This window comes from Neophocaena asiaeorientalis, unplaced genomic scaffold, assembly GCF_003031525.2.
Source record: "Neophocaena asiaeorientalis asiaeorientalis breed wild unplaced genomic scaffold, Neophocaena_asiaeorientalis_V1.1 scaffold217, whole genome shotgun sequence".
NCBI lineage: Eukaryota > Metazoa > Chordata > Mammalia > Artiodactyla > Phocoenidae > Neophocaena > Neophocaena asiaeorientalis.
This window is the reverse complement of record NW_020172293.1, coordinates 8,569,311-8,589,221: the sequence shown is the minus strand read 5'-3', so window position 1 is coordinate 8,589,221 and position 19,911 is coordinate 8,569,311. Positions and strand designations below refer to the sequence as shown.

The window sequence follows — 19,911 nt, the reverse complement described above, 5'->3', positions numbered from 1 at the left end:
GTGTATTTTTGGAGTCCAGGAAAATCTGGATGATGTTGGGATCAAAGGTGTCCCGTCCATGCATGTGAGTTCCTGAAGTGGAGGAGTGATTAGGGCCCAAAACGTGTATTGAGTTCAGTTCAACGTGTTGGGTGTATGATCACACACGATATTTGGGAGAATAGGGGCAGACGAAGAATGGTGTGAGAAAAGGCTGATACAGACCCGAGTGTGGTTAGATTGTAGGGAAGGAGAGATGAAGGTGGGAAGGTTCTAGGAGCTTTCAATGCTCGACTGAAAGTCTGAACAAAAATGGTATCAGGACAGAATGCCGGCCCACTAGCCAGGTTAGAAACAATAATTTTAAATTTTTTCTCCAGGCCTCAGTTTTCTTATTTGTAAACCAAGGGGGTTAGAGTAGCTGATTGTCAGTTACTAAACCTTTTGTTAGAATGAACATTTAAGAGGGAGCTGGGGGTGTAGAGTAAAGCAGATGTCAGCAGAGCTCCTTGGGTTGAATACAGAGGCTGCTGCCGTGGGTCAGAGCTTCTCCAAGTGTAGTCCACGGACCAGCACCTTCAGCTTCTCCTGGGAGCTTGTCACACGTGCACGTTCCTGGGCCCTGCCTCAGACTTACCGGATCTGAACCTCTGTGGGTGGGGGGGTGGGGCCCAGGAATCTGTATTTTAATAAGCCCTCCACGTCATCTCGAAGGATGGTCAGCTCCGGGAAGCATTGCTCCAGAGTTTAGATCATTGCTGAGGTTCTTTTTGGTCCTAAAATCCAGCACCCTCAGTACACTCCACACAAAGCCAGGAAAGGTTCTGATCTGGGGTTTGGTGATCAAGTTGGAGTTTGTGGAAGGTTCATGTTGCAAATGAAAGGAGAAGAAGGAAAAATTGGAGAAGCCGTCCCAGTCTGAAGGACCTCACCTTGGTTCAAGGGAGGAAGATGGGACCTTAGAACAGGCAACATGAGACCGGCATCTCGGAGGAAAAACTCAGGAAATCAATCGTAGCTGACTTTGGGAGGTTATAAAACGTGCAACAGATTTAATACGTATGACAATCTAAGTGTCCTCTGCAACAATGTCACTATTAATAATATTTAGTTTATTTTTCTAGATGATCGAGTAAACTGAGCTATTCCCGTGTAGCAACAGGATGGAATTATGTTCACCTCCTTCTGTTGTTTGGCTTAATGACTCAACCTAGTCCTGCTAGGTTTCCTAAAGCAGGCTTCTTTTGTGTTGCGGGGTAAACATCCTTAACTGTGTGTATTTGCACAAAGGTGCTGAAAGGAAGAATGAGGCCAGTGGCAACCTGAAGGGATAAACAGCGGCTGCATATGGAAATGGTTCTCACACCCCGTAACTCTTAGCAGCCCAGGCCCTCCAAGGGCTTTTCACTCCTCGTCCAGCCCAGGAGGGGCAGCGTCGTGCCATTTTACTTTACCAGGGAATATGTGGATTATCCAACCAGCATGTCTTAGTCCGTAATTAATCATTTAACTCACCAAATTTCTTGAGTGTTGATTATGTTCTGTTATTGTGTTTGGTTCTGGAAAACAAAGAAAGAATGCCCTTAGGATCCTACAGTGGAGCGGATACAAAGGAAAGGCGTGCTTTTACAGTCTTGAGAAGGGAATGCAGGGACTACTGAACACAGAGAAACCACACCCAAATTGATTGTGGGTGGGTGGGCACAAAAAAGCTGGAAAGAACACCTCTTTGAAGTTGGAAAATATTTTAAATATATAACTTTGGGAAACAGAGGAATCTATCTTTGGGAACTATAATTAATTGGAATTATTTCTGGTTAGTTATCCACATGCAAGATCTCCAGGTTTGTTGGAGGCTAAATGAGCATTTCCTCCTTCTTATCTCTAGAAGTTTTGCGCTAGGAGATGTGGCAACCGTTTCGTATCCATTAGGTTTCTTTATAAGTTTTTTTTAATGAGGGGCATGAATATTTTGGCACATGTTTCTGTGTTATCTGCTTAATATGAGCAATCACGTTGGGAAAAAAATGTTTGAGAATGTCTTGTACGTTAGGAAACTCAACGACTGAAGGTCATAGGCCAAATTATTGTATATCGAAATGCCGTAGCAACTTCAGATGGACAACTTGGCTTGTATGATCATTTCCTGTAATGATTGAGCCGGGAATTATTTGGATGACAAGCTGATTACCTTGGGAATGGAATAATTTCCTAAATTGTGTGTCAGAAGTTGACCGTCTCCATTTACTTCTTTCTTTCTTCATTCGTTCATTTATCAAACAATTGGAATCTTGCTATGTACTCTCCATTTTACAGATCGTGTAAATGGTGTAAAGTGACTGTAATTCTACTCAGTGTATTTTACTCAGTGTATATCTGTATTTTCATACAGATTCTCATTGTTGCCTTATGAAGAGCTGCTCAGTTGTTCAAAATGTAACGTAGCCTCTAGTTTTTATGATCTGTTTTACAAAATGAGCTTTGAATATCTTGGAATCTTGATTCTTTTCCCGTATGTATTCTGACCTTGAAAGATCACTGTGTTTGGAAAGGATGAGGCCATGATCTCACCCACTGGAATTACTTGCAATCATTTTAGTGTTAAGGAACCACAAGCCCATCTTCAAGCTGTGTGTACAGCTTAGACCATATGAATTGAAATTGCCCCGCTTGTCAGAAATGCCCACGCATGAAGTGCAGTCAGATGTATCATTTAGAAAAATATCCAGGCCAATGACTTTACATAGAGAGAGAGATGCTGCAGAAAATTCTTCCAAGGGGCCCTTTTCAACTTATCCATTTTCAGAATGTTCTCTCTACTCTAGCAGAACAGTACGCACCTGTTCCTGGGCTTTTGTTCAAAATAACGTTTGGGCCTGAGGGAGCTGATTTGTGACACAAAAGGTCCTTCGATGAGCAGAGGCCCAGGACATTTCCTTAGCTCCATAACTGAAGTGAATTCTCTCCCAAGCTGAGCAAAAGAAGAAGAAGAAAAAGCAACTTCTTCCCCCAAAGCAGTGCCAGCAGCAAGTTGCTGTAAATCTTTCTTAAGATAATGGAACAATAGCTGACGTTAGGGTTATTATCACAGAGCTCAGATATGGACAGGACTTAGTGTTGCTTTTAAAAGAATTAAATTGCAGGCGGCAGACCTAAGTACAGTATGCTGTTAAAACTTTACAGATACCTGGGTGTTGCCCACAAGCAGACTTACTGGCTGACACTGTTGATGGATGGGATAATGGAGCTTTTAATAGCTGTATTGCTAAATCCTTTCCATCCTGGGTGGGTAGTGACTGAAAGTAGTTTAGTCCTTCAGGTAGAAAATTGATCCTCCAGGATATGAATATCCTGTTCTCCCCCAAGCTTTCTTCCTAGCTGTCTGTCCTTAAACAAATTTTTAAAAATCTGTCCCTTTCTCCATTTTCCTGCCTTGGACTTTTAACAGCTCCCCGTTCCCATTTAGGTTCTTGCCTGATTTAGTAAGAGGGCCAGTCACACTGCACAGCCATCCTGCACCCCTAGACTGCCTTCCCTGGACCTGGGGAATTTGAGCAGATGATGCTTCTCTTTTTGTCTTCCTTTTTTTTTTTTTTGCGGTACGCGGGCCTCTCACTGTTGTGGCCTCTCCCGTTGCGGATCACAGGCTCCAGACGCGCAGGCTCAGCGGCCATGGCTCATGGGCCCAGCTGCTCCGCGGCATGTGGGATCCTCCCAGACCGGGGCACGAACCCACGTCCCCTGCATCGGCAGGCGGACTCTCAACCACTGCGCCACCAGGGAAGCCCTGTCTTCCTTTCTTTAAGACTTCAGAGGTATCTGCTGTCATTTCCTCCTAATGGGTCTCCACGCCTCGACTCAAGAAATACCTTCTTAGTTGATAGCCTTTCTGTGTGTAATGTTACTCCAGTTCAAATTGGGTGGCAATCACCTCTCTTGAAAATCCACCTGGAGGAAACCTTTCTTGCAGCAAAGGGGTGCCCTTTAGTTATGGCAAGGGTGTCTCTGTGCTGCTGCAGAATAGACCCTTTTCTTGGAGTCCCATGACCCACCCTCCCAGCCAAAGCCTCCATGACCCATGGGCTGTTCTACCCACAGAACCCTCCAGTGGTGAAGTGCGTGAGGCTGCCTGCCACTCATCAGTGAGGGACACTGGAGGGCTGCTCCTTTATTTTCAACCTACTTGCTGATTAAGATGGGAAAATAGATCCAAACCCTGGTTGGGAAAGATGAGAAGAAGACAAATAGTGTGTTAAGACCAAAACACATATTTATAAAATCTTGATGAGGGAAATTGGTATGTGTGGCAATTTTTCAACCATTACTCACATCATTAGTAGCAATTAAGCTTTTCAACATGCAGAACCCACAGAGTTCAATCGATAGCTGTGTAAGTACAGTGTGTGATGGGTAGAGGGGAGGGCAGGGAGGACAGGATCTAGAGACAAAAGTTAACTTTATTTGGATTAGAGGTTGGCAGTAAGTCCTCTATAGAAAACCATCACCAATATTAGCAATGGCCACTTTTAAACAGAGTAAACAACTTACACTCTTAACACGATTAAGTGACTATTTGTTATCAGAATGTGGAATTCATACTAGGATTGCAGTGCATTTGAATTGCTAAAATAAGGACATTAAATCTCAAGGGATATCATTGTTCTTTGTTTTATCATTATCATCATCTTCATCGTAGGTTTTCATCCAAATCACAGAAACTTCTTGTATTTTATTTTTGTTTTCTCTACATGCCCTGGACATATGTGAAAATTTGAAATTTTTTATTATTCATAATTTAAGTAGAAAACCCACCCTAAATTCTCATTCATAAGACTATTACGTATATGTGTATGTGTGAATATATACAAGTGCACACACACATATGCATACATGCTCTTTTTCTTATCTATGTGAAGAAAACTTCGATTATTTAAGCAGTATTAAATATTAATAAAACTAATGAATTTTATTTCATAAGAGACACACACACACACTTTTTTACGAAGCTCTAAAAGTCTTATAATACCACCTAGTTCAAATTAGTACTGAAACTTTGTACACTATACATTTATTTTTGTTCTTTCTTTAGTCTATTAACAGTTTGGGTTTTGTATTTTTATTTTTTGTACTGTCTATTTTTATTTTGGAAAAATAAGGATGATTTTTACTTAATGGAGAGAAATGCGTAAGGACTTAATTTAGTGAAACACTGTACAGAAGATATTTTCAATATTTTGTTCTACGTTAGTGATACCAAAACTGTGCAGCTTTCGAAGCTTTATGTAATTTTTTATATAATATAAATCGCATCTCTTCATAATCACAATAAAGACCAGTACTTTGCAGCTCATTTACAAAAGCACCCTGCATCATTTTCACTTGTGGTTTTAAACATAAGCCATGAAGACAGTCACGTATCGTGGTTCTCCGGTGTATTGTGTAAGAGATGATCGTGTATATACTTCTGTCTTATAACCTCTGTCATTATTATGGCCTTGGCAACCTGGGCTATTTTTTTACTTAAAAGGTAGCTGCTTGTCACCAGTTTCATCACAAACAAGGCCAGGGTTATTTATGATTTGCACTCTCAAAGCTGAGCTGTTGCCTTGCTGTCTGGTGAATCTCTGGAATCATTACAATTACGTGTTCCCTGCGTGTTTCCCTGTATAGATGTTGCTTTGTTGTTGTAGTTGCTGATGCTGTTTTATCCGAAAACATGCCCTTCTCTCTGGGGTTAAACCTGATCTCTTTCTTCATTTCTGTCTTTATTTTTGTGATTTTGGACGCTAGATACATTATTCTATTTTTGCCGTAGGGATGAAAACCACAAAACCACAGTATCTTAAAGTTGGGGCTGTCGGTGGTAAGACTGTTCCCACAATTTACGTTTTTATGAGCTCTTCATTGAAATCATGAATCAGGTTATTTTTGATTCAGGCCAAGTAGAAAACTTGCCAGGACGACCTTCTCTCATTGTTGCTCTGGACCCGTCATGCACACAATCTTCCTTGAAATCTGCAGCCCAGTCAACTTTCACCCTAAAAATAAGGGTGATTCTTTCTTTCTTTTCTTTTTTTTTTTTTTTTTTTTTTTTTTTTGGCTGCGTGCTGGCTTCGTTGCTGCACCCGGGCTTTCTGGCTTTCTCTAGTTGCAGCGAGCGGGGGCTACTCTCCGTTGAGGTGTGCGGGCTCTAGAGCACAGGCTCAGTAGTTGTGGCGCATGGGCTTTGTTGCTCCGCGCCATGTGGGCTCTTCCCTGACCAGGGATCGAACCTGTGTACCCTGCACTGGCAGGCGGATTCTTAACCACTGCGTCACCAGGGAAGTCCCGGTGATTCTTTCTAATAATCTACTCTTTTGCATGCTCTGAAAAGAGAAAGAGAGTAAAATATTCATAGTAAGGCTGAGGTTTGTATTTCATCAGTGAGCAAACAGAATGAAATATGTCAGTTTGCTGATTCCAAACTCATTCCCTCATTCTAAGTCTTCAGATCCCATGATAATTTCATTACTGGGGTTCATCCAGATCCACCAGATGTGCCACTGATAAACAGTATCAGAAAACGCACAGTAGTGGAAGCAAAAGCCCTTCAACTTTTTTTTTTTTTTTCCTCCGTCAGAATCAAATTTTCAGGCCTCCGGGAGAAACACCTTTCTATAAGACCTTGCATTTTCTTTTCACAGCTCCACAAGCAGCGTGTCACAGAACGGCGGGAGCTTGAAAAGCTGGTTACTAAATCCTGCAGCAGAATGCCAGGCCTTTCAAGACTGTTTGACACATGTGTGTAGCTTAGACGGGCTGTAAAGGAAAGGAAAATGGGGTTCTTTTCGAAGGCGTATTTCCTTGCTTCACTTTCCCCGTCCAGTGGCCCTTCCCCGGGCTCCCCACCGGTAATAGGTCAGCTCAGTGCTCTTCGGGGCCAGCCTCATCAAGGGTCATGGAAGAAACTGTCTGTCTGCTCAATGTTGTCGATGAACAATTGCTTCATGCTCTGTTTGTGTAAGCGGAGCTCACTCGGCAATGTGTTTTCTTTGAACGGTGTTGTGGAGTGGGTCTCCGAACACACATTTGTTCTAAGGCGTGTGGTTATAAACATCCACTAGTAGAGACCGGGGTATTGTAAAGCCTAATCTCTTCGCCCATTATTTTTGTATCGGGATATTTTTAAATATGCTCGCTGATGATGTACATATGTTTTGAAATTTTGTCCTGCACATTTTTGCCTCATCATCGCTTACCAACAGATGGGATATGCTAGCTAGGCAGAAAGGGGACAATAGAGATTGCTTTCTTTCTCTTCACACAAAAGCCAACCAGAGGAGCCACTCTTTAAGGAACAAACCCACGTGTTGTCTGACCATGCTCCAAACGAATGCTGAGACTCATATGATTTCAGAAAATGATTATTGAGCCCAAGTCTCTCATTGGCTTTCAACTCTAAAAGAAAATCAATAACTTGTTTATAAGAGACAGTCTTCATTCAGAACAAGCCTATTGTACAATGTTGCATAACACAAAGGGGGCAGAGGTCGGCGAGCACTGAAAAGGATTGCTTAAGAGTGACTGCCCTTGATGCTATGATCAACCATTGTCAGCTGTTCGTAAAGCTAGAGGCATCGTTGTCTATTTTGAGTGGAGCTACTTTCAAAAGGCCAGACCTCGAAGGTGAGCTCAACGCTGATGGTGAGAAGCTAAAGCATCCACAGGGGCCCAGCATCATATATCACCCAATATCTGGTTTTGGTCAGCGGCAGCGATGAGCAGATGACCTGCTGACCAAAGTATTTAGCCAGAGGCTGGAAAATTTCTCTGTAGCGTATAATTAACCTAGGTAAAAATGCCATATCTTCATAAGTAAGGCAAAATGTGTTATTTCATAACCAATTCCAGTAGCTGTTAGCTTGCAGATTCATTCTTTTGATAAGTGTTTCTGTTCACATGTGGCTGCCATCCGTGGATTGGAGGCCCTGTACGTGGTGAACACTGCCTAGTTTCAACTAATTTTGGTTCAAAATTTAGCTGTCATCCTTTAATAAAAGGAGAATCAGCTACATTGTATCCTACTGCTAGAGTAAAATACGTAACTACCGAAAAGATTCACCAGCATGGCCAACTTTCAAGTGTGTACCCTTGGACTTTCCCACTGTTGTGAATTATTGTAGCAAATTTTTATATTTTTTGGCATTGACTTCTAGATTTCTGAGCAGCCTTACTGCCCTGTACTTGCTGTATATACAAGGGATGTAAACTAGTGTCTAATGTCAGATTTACCAAACCTCACTTAGGCAGACTAGAAAGGTGGACGTCTCAATTTTAAACCATTCTAAAGCCGTAATTAAAATTTAGGATGATGGGGTATTTGGGGCTCGCGAGATCAATGAGATGCCTCCTGAGAAAATTGCACTTGATTTTTAAGAAATTCACGGAAGTTGAAAATTGTTTCTAAGTCAGTCTATGAGAATGGAAACAGTCACCGGTCCTGTGATATTCGTAATTCCTTTCTCGTGACTCGTGTTGCGTTTTCCCCCTGCAGCCCAACTCCAGACCGTCGGCGCAGAGCGGCCGGCACTCGGTGTCGGTGGAGGCGCAGATGCAGCGGCAACGGCAGGAAGAACGTGAGAGCTTCCAGCAGGCCCAGCGCCAGTACAGCTCCCTGCCCCGGTACGAGCACACACCCCTGCACCCCCCCCGCGTGTCGCCATGCTCCCTGTCCTTGTCCCTTGGGAAACCCCTCCTCCCCAGTGCACTTTCTCCAATAACGAAGAACCGCATGTAGATGGTGGGAATCATCGCTTGCTTAGAGGCCACCTTACCACGTGGCAGGGAGACCCGGAGGGAGGTGTTTTAGGAGATGCCCACACCTTCACCAGACAGCTCCCTCACTGGACCTGAAGTGGCTTGATCCACGAGGACTGGGCTTAGGGGTCAGACCTGGGCTCTGGTACAGTAAGTCCCCTACGTATGAACGAGTTCCGTTCTCAGAGCACGTTTGTAAGTCCAATTTGTTCGTAAGTCCAACAAAGTTAGCCTAGGTATCAACTAACACAATCGGCTACACAGTCCTGTACCGTAATAGGTTTAGAATACTTCTCACACACATAATACCTAAAAGACAAAAATTTAACATCTTTAATCTTACAGTCCAGTACCTTGAAAAGTGCAGTAGTACCACAGCAGCCGGCATCCAGGGGCTGGCGTCCAGTGAACAGGCAAGAAGAGGTACGGACTGGAGGAGGGAGAGGAGGTGGGAGGTGGTAGCGCTGAAGGATCGTCAGCAGTAGGAGACGGAGGGCGAGCTGCCATGTCCCTCACGCCTGACGTTGATGGCACAGGTTCTGGTTCCTTGCTGGAACCAGATGCAGGTTCACATCTTTGAAAGTTCGCAACTTGAAGGTTCGTATGTAGGGGACTTACTGTGTTGGTTCTGCGACCTCCCATGGGGCTGGAGACAGATTCCTCAACTGAGAAATGGAAAGAGAACTTTGCTCAGCTCAGGGGTAACTAGGATAAATGATATCTTGTAAATCTAGAGTTCTCCAAAAGGATAGGTGCTAAATGCTCCAGGCACCGTATTTAAGGGGGATCAGTGGTCCCAAACCTGCCTCTCTTGCCGTCCTGCCATCCTTGCTTCTGCTCAGTGTTGAACCTCGGAGAGTCCCGGGGTGTCCACTTGCCTAGCTGATGGCTGAGCCAGAAGGGTTTCCCTGCCGGGCTCCCCACGTGGAGGCCCCTCTGCCCCAGGGCTTCTCTGCCAAAGGCCTGAGAGCCCTCAGGTAACGGCGCCCTAAGACATTGAAATAATAGCCATTTTCTGTCTAAGTATTGTAAATAATGAAAGTGTTTAAAACCATTCAGCTTTCCAAACTTCCCCAAAGAAGTCACGCCTATCGTCACAATTCTTACAGGCGTTTGTACGGAACACGATTTCAGAACCAGGTGACAAAAACATTTTGGGTGGAAAACGGTCTACTTACCACGTTTATATCAAGTAGACCATTTTGAATTTGGGGGAAAAGAGTGCTGGGGTGGGGCAAATTTGACCGACTGATATAAAAGTGATCCTGATTCTAATAAAGATGAGTCCTTTTAAAGTTAAATAATCACCATAACAGGCCTGGGGGACTTCACTGCACTGACCCGGGTCAGCCACACCCACGTGGTGTGAGTGCAGCTCTGTATAAGGAGGGGCACTGCCTAGTGTGGGAACTTGATCACTCAGCTGTCCTCTCTCAATCCGTAAAGCTGTGTCTCCTTTGAGTACGGAAGTATCCTTTCTTTTACATGGGAGCATAACTAACAGTTATTTAGCCCACTCTAGGCAAGAGTCATTGAAGTTTAGGTCTAGACAAGACCTTGGAGAGCACGTCTTACAAGGAAACAACTCAGAGGAATTAAGGTACGCCCCTCAAGGTCCCACACTAGTATGTAATTCCACCAGAATTCAAACCTCACCCTGCCCAACCCCGACCCTAAACCACTATCTTGTAATGCTCATTGCCACCGAGGGCTTTGGTGCTCACATTTGGAACGTGAGCAGATATGGACATAAAGGTCTCTGTGCTCTGCTGCCCTTAGCACTTGGGGGGGAGGCCACCGCCTGAATCACCCCGGAGCATCAAACGGGCAACACTTCAAGGATTATGCAAAAAGCTTCTCCTGTGTAAGTTCCCTTCTTGCAGCCTGTCAGCTTGCCTTCCGTCAGAAAGACGAGTGTGATGATGGGGATGACCTGACACGCGTGGTGTGGCCCTGCTCTCCCAGCCACGCAGTGGCCATTGTGCATCACGGCCCACGCGGATGGTGGTGTCCGCGCAGGGGCTGTGATCTTATCTTATTGGCAAAATGTTTGGCTTCTTATATTTTAGTTGTGTTTCACAGTATTTGTAAGAAATGGAGGAGAGCTCTCATAAAGTGTGTGTAAGAAGAAAGTGAGATGGGAAATGGCCAGGACTAGGGAAGGGAAGGAGGGGGGATAGGGGTGGGAGAGCCTGGTGGGAGGAGAGGCTCTGGGGCCCCATCCTCGGGAAGAGGACCAGAGAGAGGCAGGGGCACCGGATTACTCCCGCTCACCTTCCAAAGTCGCTCAGTTCTCCAAACGGATCCTTTCATCCTGGCGCCCCCCTCCATCTCCACCCCTAACCCTCTCCAGCTCTCCCCTCCTCTGTGCTTCTCTCCCTCCTCTCCCCCTGAAGCACAGGCAGAAGCACCTGTAATTCCATGGACCAGCGGCTTGCTGCTGCTGGGACTATTGCTGTCAGTTAGTGTTTCCCTAAAGAACCAGAACTTTCCCTCTGGTCATTTATAACTCCCTTACTATTAGCCATTTTATTCTGTGCGGATAGGAGAAAAGTAGAAATCTTAAAATTAAAGAGCTGTGTGAGTTTAGGTGAGTGGGGCTGGTTGGCCTATACATCACATTCACTTCTTTTAGAATACATTTGGGGGGTTAATTTGCATATACTTATTGTCAGCCCTCCGTATCCATGGTTCCATCCACGACTCCTCTGTATCCATGGATTCAACCAACCACAGACCCTGTCGTCCTGAGGTATTTACTCTTGGAAAATATCCATGTACAAGTGGATCCGTGCAGCTGAAACCCACGCGGTTCAAGGGTCAACTGTAATTCCCCAACATGCATCTCTGAGTGAGGGAATTAGGAATGCAGGGCCTTGCACACAGCTTGGTTCCTTGCAGGGAACCTCACTCAGCCAGAGGCTGGAGACCGGAGGGGGGCTGTGACCCGCACGAGCTGGAGGCGAATCCCCGTTTCTGACATGCGATATTCTTCAAAGACACTTGACCTCAGCTCTTCGGATGTGGACAATTAGTGGACTTTGGTCCGAGCAAGTTGCTGCGGCATTTGATACCAAAACAATTTCACGCACACACAAAGGGTTCAGTTGCAAACTGGAGCATAAAAGAAAACAAATGGTCGAGACTCTGTGTCAGGCGCGCTAGGTGAGGTGTTTTGAATTAGAGGGATGTATACGCACCAGAGGGGTTTGTAAATTCTCACTGTGATTGAGGAAACCTATAGGCAGAATTCAGGTTGCACCGTGAAATGTCAGTAAGAAACACTGGCCAGGTGGTAACACGAGATCGGGGGAAAGGGGACACGAGTGGCCACACGCTTAATTCTCAATCAGAGGAGGATTTCTTTTTTATTTTTGTATTCCTAAGTTAGTTTTCTTTTTTCTGTTTTACTTTCTTTTTTTAAATCCTTTTAAAAATGCCTAGCTTAAAAAAAAAAAGCCTAGCTTAGTTCCTTCGTACCCAAAAGGCAGCTCTAAATCTGAGTAGTAGAAAAGTATGTTGGGTCGTAGTCACTGATAGAAAAACGTACTCAAGATTCTTTGTTGAATGCTTTTCTTTACCTTCCTCTGCGTCTTTCCTCCTGCCATTGGTGGCTTCTTGTTCATCCACCTTGCTTCCCGGCTGTGTCTCCACGCCCTGACTCAGTCTCCCCCACAGGCCCGTTTATTACGTGTCTCGACTGCCTCTCACCTTGTCAGCTGTGGTCTGTCTTTCTTCATCCCTCGGCGCAGTGACTGACGGCTCTCCTCAGGCGCTGGGGCTTTGCTGGGTGTCCTGTACATGACAGTGGTCTTCAGGCATCATCACTAAGAGGGAGTTATTGCCACACCAGGGTCCGTGCTTTGGGTCGACTCACGAGTCTCCAGTGAGCGCATTCCAGGACCCGACAAACGTGCGTGTTGACTGTAAAGACATTCATTGGAAGGAATGATGCTTTGTCGCTCCTGTGGTTATTCGTGGCCTTTGAGCGATGCTGGGACAGAGGGAAGCTTGCTTCTGATTCTAACTCTGGGATGTGTTTGTGAGTGGCTTCCCCGAGTGAGGGTTCTCCAGTTAGTCTTGCTTCTGATTCTAACTCTGGGATGTGTTTGTGAGTGGCTTCCCCGAGTGAGGGTTCTCCAGTTAGTCTTGCTTCTGATTCTAACTCTGGGATGTGTTTGTGAGTGGCTTCCCCGAGTGAGGGTTCTCCAGTTAGTCTTTGGTGCCTTTCTCTGCTCCCTGATCTCTACCAACCCTTCAGACAAAGGACGGAAAGCTGAACTTTTTGTTTATTTTTTTCCCTTGGTCAGAAAGATGCCCTCCCAAACCCAGAGCCTAATTATCGGAGGCAAAGTCACCCAGTAGTGAACCATGTACTATATGCACACTTTTGTGAGCATTTTACGTCTGTGATTTCATTTATTTATCCCCAGAACCCTATGAGATTAGAGATTATGCCTGTTTCACAGATGGTGCACCTTGGGCCCAGGGAGGATAACCCTCCCAGTCTCACACAGCCACACGCGCAGACTCCAGGCTGGATCTGTGTCCGCGGGATGCCCAGCCTCTCTCACACTGTGCTCCACGCCTGCGTGCCTCATCTTCCAGGGGAGGAAACTCTCTGTCTGCTGCTTTCTTGTGTTTCTCTACAACCTGCTCATTTCTTGTCCTCTTCTTTAATCAAGAGCTTGTTGCTACGCTAGCTTCCTTTCTGAGGGAGCGTGTGTGTGTGTGTATGTGTGTGTACGTGTGTCCATGCATCCATGTGTACATATCTGTGTGTATGTGCTTTCCTCAAGTGTCTTACTTGGAACCTCAGGGAGGTTTTCTTCCTTCTCTCTAAACTGCTTAATTTGAAGAAAATTTTAGCTTCAAGAAATTCTTTCTCCCACATCGTCATAATTTCCATCCTGAACAAACCGTTAGTGAATTCTCAGTGTGTTTGAATACAAAAGGACTCTGTTTTCCTGGACTGATTCAAAATGCAACTTCCGGTACGTGATTACGTGGAGCAAAGCCTCCGGCATCATGGAGTTGGAGACGGGGATGGACAGGGCTAGTGGATCCCCGTGGACCAAGGATGAAGAAGCCTATTTCCGGTTATCCTTAAACTGGTAACTAACCTGAGAGGGAATCCCACGTTGTTGCTATAACATCAGTAACAAGTTTGTTGTTTTAATTAAAGTTTCATGATTGATGGCAAATCCCCTGGTTTCACTTTCCATCACTCATTGCTCTGAGCAGATTAATTTATGGCTCTTTAAGTGAAGGTAATCAGTGCTTTAGGCAAATAAACTATTCCATCAGATATAAGGATTCTGGCCTGGGCTGACGGTACACATGGCCCGATTCCCATTAAAAGGATGGATATACTGTAGACTGTTCAGTTAATCAGAGTCATATCCAGGGAGAATTCTGGACAGTAGTTCATCTTCCTTATTGAAAATACCCTTGACTACATTTTAGGTCGTACGGAAAATGGGCAGATTTTATCCCAAACCACGTTGACGGCACTTCTGAATGTTCAGGAATGCAAATGGCTTCATTCCTGTGGGAGACCCAGTGCTGCATAGACCTTATTTTTCCTCTCCCAGTCTTTCCGAACACTCTGTCATGTTGTGTGTGTTGGTGTGAGAGGCTGAACAATACGTACTGGCACCGAATGATTTTCTTATTGATAAATGGAGCAATATATTTTTTTGTTTTACGGCTCAATTCTCGCTCCTTCTCTTCCATTTTTAAGGCAGAAAAATTAGGGCATGTCTTCCTTCCTGGCACAAAATTGTTTTACTTTATCATAGCCAATCGTATTGTAAATTCATAAAAGCGTCTAGAGACTTGATAGTAAATTAAAGATGTTTCAAAACAATAATGTTTCCTGAAAATGATGTGCAACTTTATTGCAGAAGGGATAAGAAGCTGAAATTTCTATAGGACTCTGATTCATTTCCCCATCCTGGGGTGACAGAAAATGAGTTGAGTAAGTTACCCCGGGCTTGGGTAAGGATACCGTGGGCAGGAAAATAGTGTTTCCTCCGCACACGTCCAGGCTCTGCAATCTTGATGAGCTTGTATTCCGAAGGGTGTCGGTTGCTGACATATACAACTCCAAAGCCGGGGCTTTAAGGGACAGCCTGTTGCATTTTTAATCATAAAGCAGTCTAGACTTAAATCTTTCATAACTGAACTCAAATCGGAATCCATCACACGTACTTCATATTAGCTAGCGTCTCTGGCATGATGGTGGTAGCTGTGTAAAATATTTGTTTGGCTTGTTTAGAATTGAATTGTAATGTTCTAAAGCGAGAAATTATTGCTGGTGTAGAAGCTGCCAAATCGCTAATACCCCTAACAGCGTTCTGCCAGTGAGTCGAAACTGCAGGAGATATTCTCACCCTGAGCAGAACAGACAGCACCACCCGGACACAGGAGGAGGACCCTGTTTCTGAGTAGCCGCAGAATCTGTTAGCTGTCTCTCCTGCGTAGCCATTGTTTGTGCAGACTTGTCTCAGGCTTGAACTTGCCAGGGACAGTCATGTTTTCATCCTCCCGCCCCTATCACAGTGTCTGGCACGTGACTGGAACCAAATACAGTTAAGTCCCCTACATTCGAACAAGTTCCGTTCCGAGAGCATGTTCATAAGTCCAACAAAGTTACCCTAGGTACCCAACTCACACAGTCAGCTATATAGTACTGTAATCACCTTATAATACTTGCCACACAAATAATACATAAAAAAAAACAAACCAACCCCCAAAATAAAGAAAACATGTTTAATCTTACGTACAGTACTTGAAAAGTGCAGTAGTACCAGCTACATCACTGCTGCTTTTACGCTTGCTTCCGGACATCCTGCGCCTGAAATGAAGATACTGTACTGCTGTACTCTACACAGTGCTGTACAGTAAAGTACACAAAAGCACAACCACTTGTAGAGGATGCACGCCCGTGACAGTGCACGCCAGACACGTGCAGTAACTTCCGTGATTGGACACGCGAACGCACGTTCGCATGATTGAAAGTACACAACTTGAAGGTTCGTATGTATGGGACTTCTTGTAATGTTTGTTGGGATATAGAAATGCTATTTTGGCTCAGCCCTGCCCCCTCACTCCTTCTTTCCATCTCTCTCCCTCCCCTTTTCCCAACCCTCACACTCACCTTTGGGCTTTGCTTTCTAGGCAAAGCAGGAAAAACGCCAGTTCCGTCTCCCAGGATTCTTGGGAGCAAAACTATTCCCCCGGGGAAGGCTTCCAGAGTGCCAAGGAGAACCCCAGGTATTCCAGCTACCAAGGCTCCCGGAACGGCTACCTGGGCGGGCACGGCTTCAACGCCAGGGTCATGCTGGAGACCCAGGAGCTCCTCCGCCAGGAGCAGAGGCGGAAAGAGCAGCAGATGAAGAAGCAGCCCCCTCCCCCCGAGGGGCTCAACAACTATGACTCATATAAAAAAGTCCAGGACCCCAGTCACATCCCCCCCAAGGGGCCCTTCCGGCAGGACGTCCCCCCCTCCCCTTCTCAGGTCGCCAGGCTGAACAGACTCCAAACTCCTGAGAAAGGGAGACCCTTCTATTCCTGAGAAGGAGAAGAGCAGACTCTTCGTGTCATGCAATAAAGGACATTTTCCTATGAAGACTTGTATTTTGGGAGTTTTTTTGAAACCTCGATGGTAGTATGGAATATTTCTGTTGCTGGTATTAGTGCCTTTAAGCAGTGTGGGCAATTCGATGGAAGGCCTTAATGTCTTTGCCACTGTGTCCCAAGTGTCTGTTTCATGGAAGGATTTCCCGCCATCTGACAATCACCTGTTCGAGGCATCGTACGCTCTGCATCTCTCAGGTACTGGGAATCTGGCCCAGCCCGGGAGACGTCGTGGCTTCCTGTTACCGTCCCCTACAGCTTGTGGCAACAGATTACCCTGAAGTCAAGGGTGACGCTGGACCCTCTTTTTTCCCTTTAAGTTTCTTAGGTGAGGTGACATCTCCATCTCTGGTGGATGAAAGTGGGTGACATACACCAGAAATTGGGACTCCGTGGTACTTCCCGGCACAGTCATTTTTAATCCTTTGTAACCAGTATGGTCTCCCTTTTCTCTCTCAGCCCCTTGCGACAAGAAAGTTCCTTCATCTAAAAGAAGCTAAGCCATATTCCAACACCATCTGTTTATCAGGGGGGGTCCTTTTGTAACTGCCTTATAACTCAGTGTTACCAATAAAGTGATTATTCTGTCTGTGTGTATAAATACCCTTGCTCTCAGTCCCGACCCTCACATGTGTATTGAGTCACCATGGCTCTGCGTGGGGAACAGGGGAGACAGGCGTCAGCCCTGGTGGGGCAGGGGGCCGCCCCCCCGCCGGCCCAGTGTGTGTCATGACACGGTGGGTGGTAGCTAAGGAAAGAAAGAATTCTCCCAGGATGAGCGTCTGGCCCAGTACATCCCAGCCATTCTTTGTAAATTAGTTTTTGTTTGATGAGTTGGCAGGAAGGGCCTAGCATGGAGCAAACATCAGTCGGACACTCACTTTGGGATTCCAGAACCTCACCTGCTTTCTCCGGTTTTTAAAGTCGGTCGCAATGGATGGCTGTCTGTTCATCCACCTGCTGTCTCTCTGCCTGGGGATGTCATCCAGGTTTCAAGATAATTCTGCCATGAAATAGAAAAGGTAAATAAGAAGAAAGCTCTTCCACATGCCACAGAACATTCTGGTGTCCCCAAACAGGGATAACACAAGAGTGCCCTGGTGTCAATATGTTAATGTACGTGCGGGTCACGAGGACCTGGGTTACTCCCGTGTTCCCATCTTCTCATTTGTTGGTCTGAACATCCTGTTGTAAACCGTGGCTGGATTGCTAAAGTGCCTGCAAATCCCGATGTGAGAAAAGCTTGAGATGAAAGCTCAGCATACTGTGTGTTAACAAAAAAGAAAAAAAAAGACATGTACTGATACGCCTATTTTCTATTTTTTATTTTTACCGGCACATTGTATGTTTGTGTCCACTTCTTTTTAGAAAACATGTGAGGGGTTCATCCCCATACCTACGTCTCTTTCGCATTTCTGTGTTATGGTTCTGTTTGTTCACGGAACATAGCGATGTTGAAATGATGTGACCAGTGTAAGCGTGGTGACCTCCAACGACAGTTGCTCTTCCTCACAGCCTCCCCTGTGCTGTGAGAAACAGCTTTCCCTGTACATATGAGACTTCTAATAAAAGGCATATTTCTTCCTGTTCTCTGTGTGTCTGTAGCATTCCTGTGAAAACTCTCCTAGCTGGGTTTTTTTAGTCTACCAACAGATGTAATTTTTTTTTCCATATTTAGAGAAAGTTGAAAGTTTCCTCATCTCTGTCTGTGCAGACACGTAAGTGGGTGATTGATTGTTTATTTGAACCCCTGAGGAGAGAGGGGACAGGAAAGAGAGAAGGACCTAATTAATGAGTCCACTGGAAGGCCCAGGCTGCCCGGAGTAGCCGGGAAATTCGGAATGGGAGGAACCGATACACTAGAATAAATAAAAGAATAATTTATACAGAGAGCGATGTAATATTTCCGTTGTTGCCCTTTGCACGATGGACCATTTCAACAAGGCGAATGTTCTGCTTGAGTCCTGACCATGTGTACCTCGATCCCAGAGAGAAGTCCAAATTCAAGCTGACTTCCAAACTAGCCTGGTTCTTACTTCCCAGATTACACAACGAGGCTTTGCTCCTTCTTCCAGAGGGACACTCATGAATATTTGTATGGTGCTTTGAAGACACAAAGGGCACTAGATCCCTGGGTGGGCCTTGTGCACCATTATGGTCGTGGTCCCCACCCAAAGGACAGGCTTTGCAAAGACCTGTCCAAAATGCCCTCCCGTGGAGGGCCGAGCATCAGCTGGTTGTCATAGCAACCCTTATCCTGCCACTAAATCCAAACTCTGTCACCTCAAGATTGGTAACGAGAGGTGTATAGCAAGCCAAGGAGATAACACGTCTTTGGTTCTTATATGCCTACAAGGTGTGGGAAAGTAGAAAAGCGAGGATGGACAGATTTGTTAATTTTCTCACTGACCAGGAGGCCCGCTGCAAATGCCAAAACTCACAGGTTATTTATCTCAACTGACAGTGAGAAGAGAGACAGTACTGAATGTTGTGGGAGCCTAAATCACAGAGGATTTGCTGATTAAAACTGACAGTTTGAGCCACACAGAGAAGAGGTGGAGAAATAGATGTGGGTCAGCACAGAAGTGAGAATATGCCCGATGAAGCAGTCCTGTCTAAATGAACTGGCCTCTGCCCCAGCACATCTCACAAGGACTTGCTGGGACCAGAGGGAGAGTGTGTCCACAGGGAGAAGTCTCAAGTCAGGAAAGGGTGCAGGTGGCAGCCCCAAGGCCCTCACACAGCTAAGGATGGAGGTGCAGTCACTCAGCTGTCCCTCAGAAAACGTGGTCCCCCTGTTATCGCCTCTCTTAGGCCATTAGGACTACAGATAGTCTTATAAATATGTATATGTAACTATACATTATAAAACAACATTATATAATGTAGCAATAGTCTGTGTAACTCAAGCACCACACCCACCTCCTTTCCCTGGAGTCAGTTAGACCAAAGGCAGCTCAGAGGTGAGCGGATCCCAGGTATCTCACTAAAAGGAAGGAGAGATGGACCCGGGCTCCTCAGCTTTTCTGCTAAGGAAGTCAAATCTATCAACTCCGAGACGGTAAACCAAATGAATTTTGTTTCATCGAGCGGGGGCCATTGGTTTTGTTGCAAACCCTTTTTGAAGAAGGGCAGAAAATAAGCAAAGATTGCTGACCACCACTTAGGCGGCAGTGGGCTTTGTCATGATCTGCCACCATGAGTCTCAACACGAGGCCAGAGGGAAGAAGAGACCAGGGGTCCGGAGGCTTCTCTGTCCACATCACTCACCCCAAAAGGGCACTCATCTCCTGGGCTGCTCCCCTTCTCCGATTGTTTTCATTAGGGAGTAGACGTTGTTCGTCTATACACATGACAGGCACATACAGCAGATGTGAAATGCGTACGTAATTCTATATTTAGCTGGTTATTTTCATGTGTCCCTTATTTCATTCTTAAAACCCAAGTCTTACCTCCAGTTGATATCAACCTGAGCTTAAGCAGATAGTAATTTGT

At 45.3% G+C, this 19,911-nt stretch overlaps 1 protein-coding gene across 1 annotated transcript in view; it reads left to right on the top strand.

The window, feature by feature from the left end:
- PARD3 (par-3 family cell polarity regulator) overlaps positions 1–18,004 on the top strand; it is a 377,491-nt gene extending 359,487 nt beyond the window's left edge. Inside the window, 2 exon segments of the mRNA XM_024766062.1 lie at positions 8,513–8,640; positions 15,958–18,004. Coding sequence (XP_024621830.1) covers positions 8,513–8,640; positions 15,958–16,354 — 525 coding nt within the window. The 3' untranslated portion in view covers positions 16,355–18,004.
- The last annotated feature ends 1,907 nt before the right edge of the window (positions 18,005–19,911 follow it).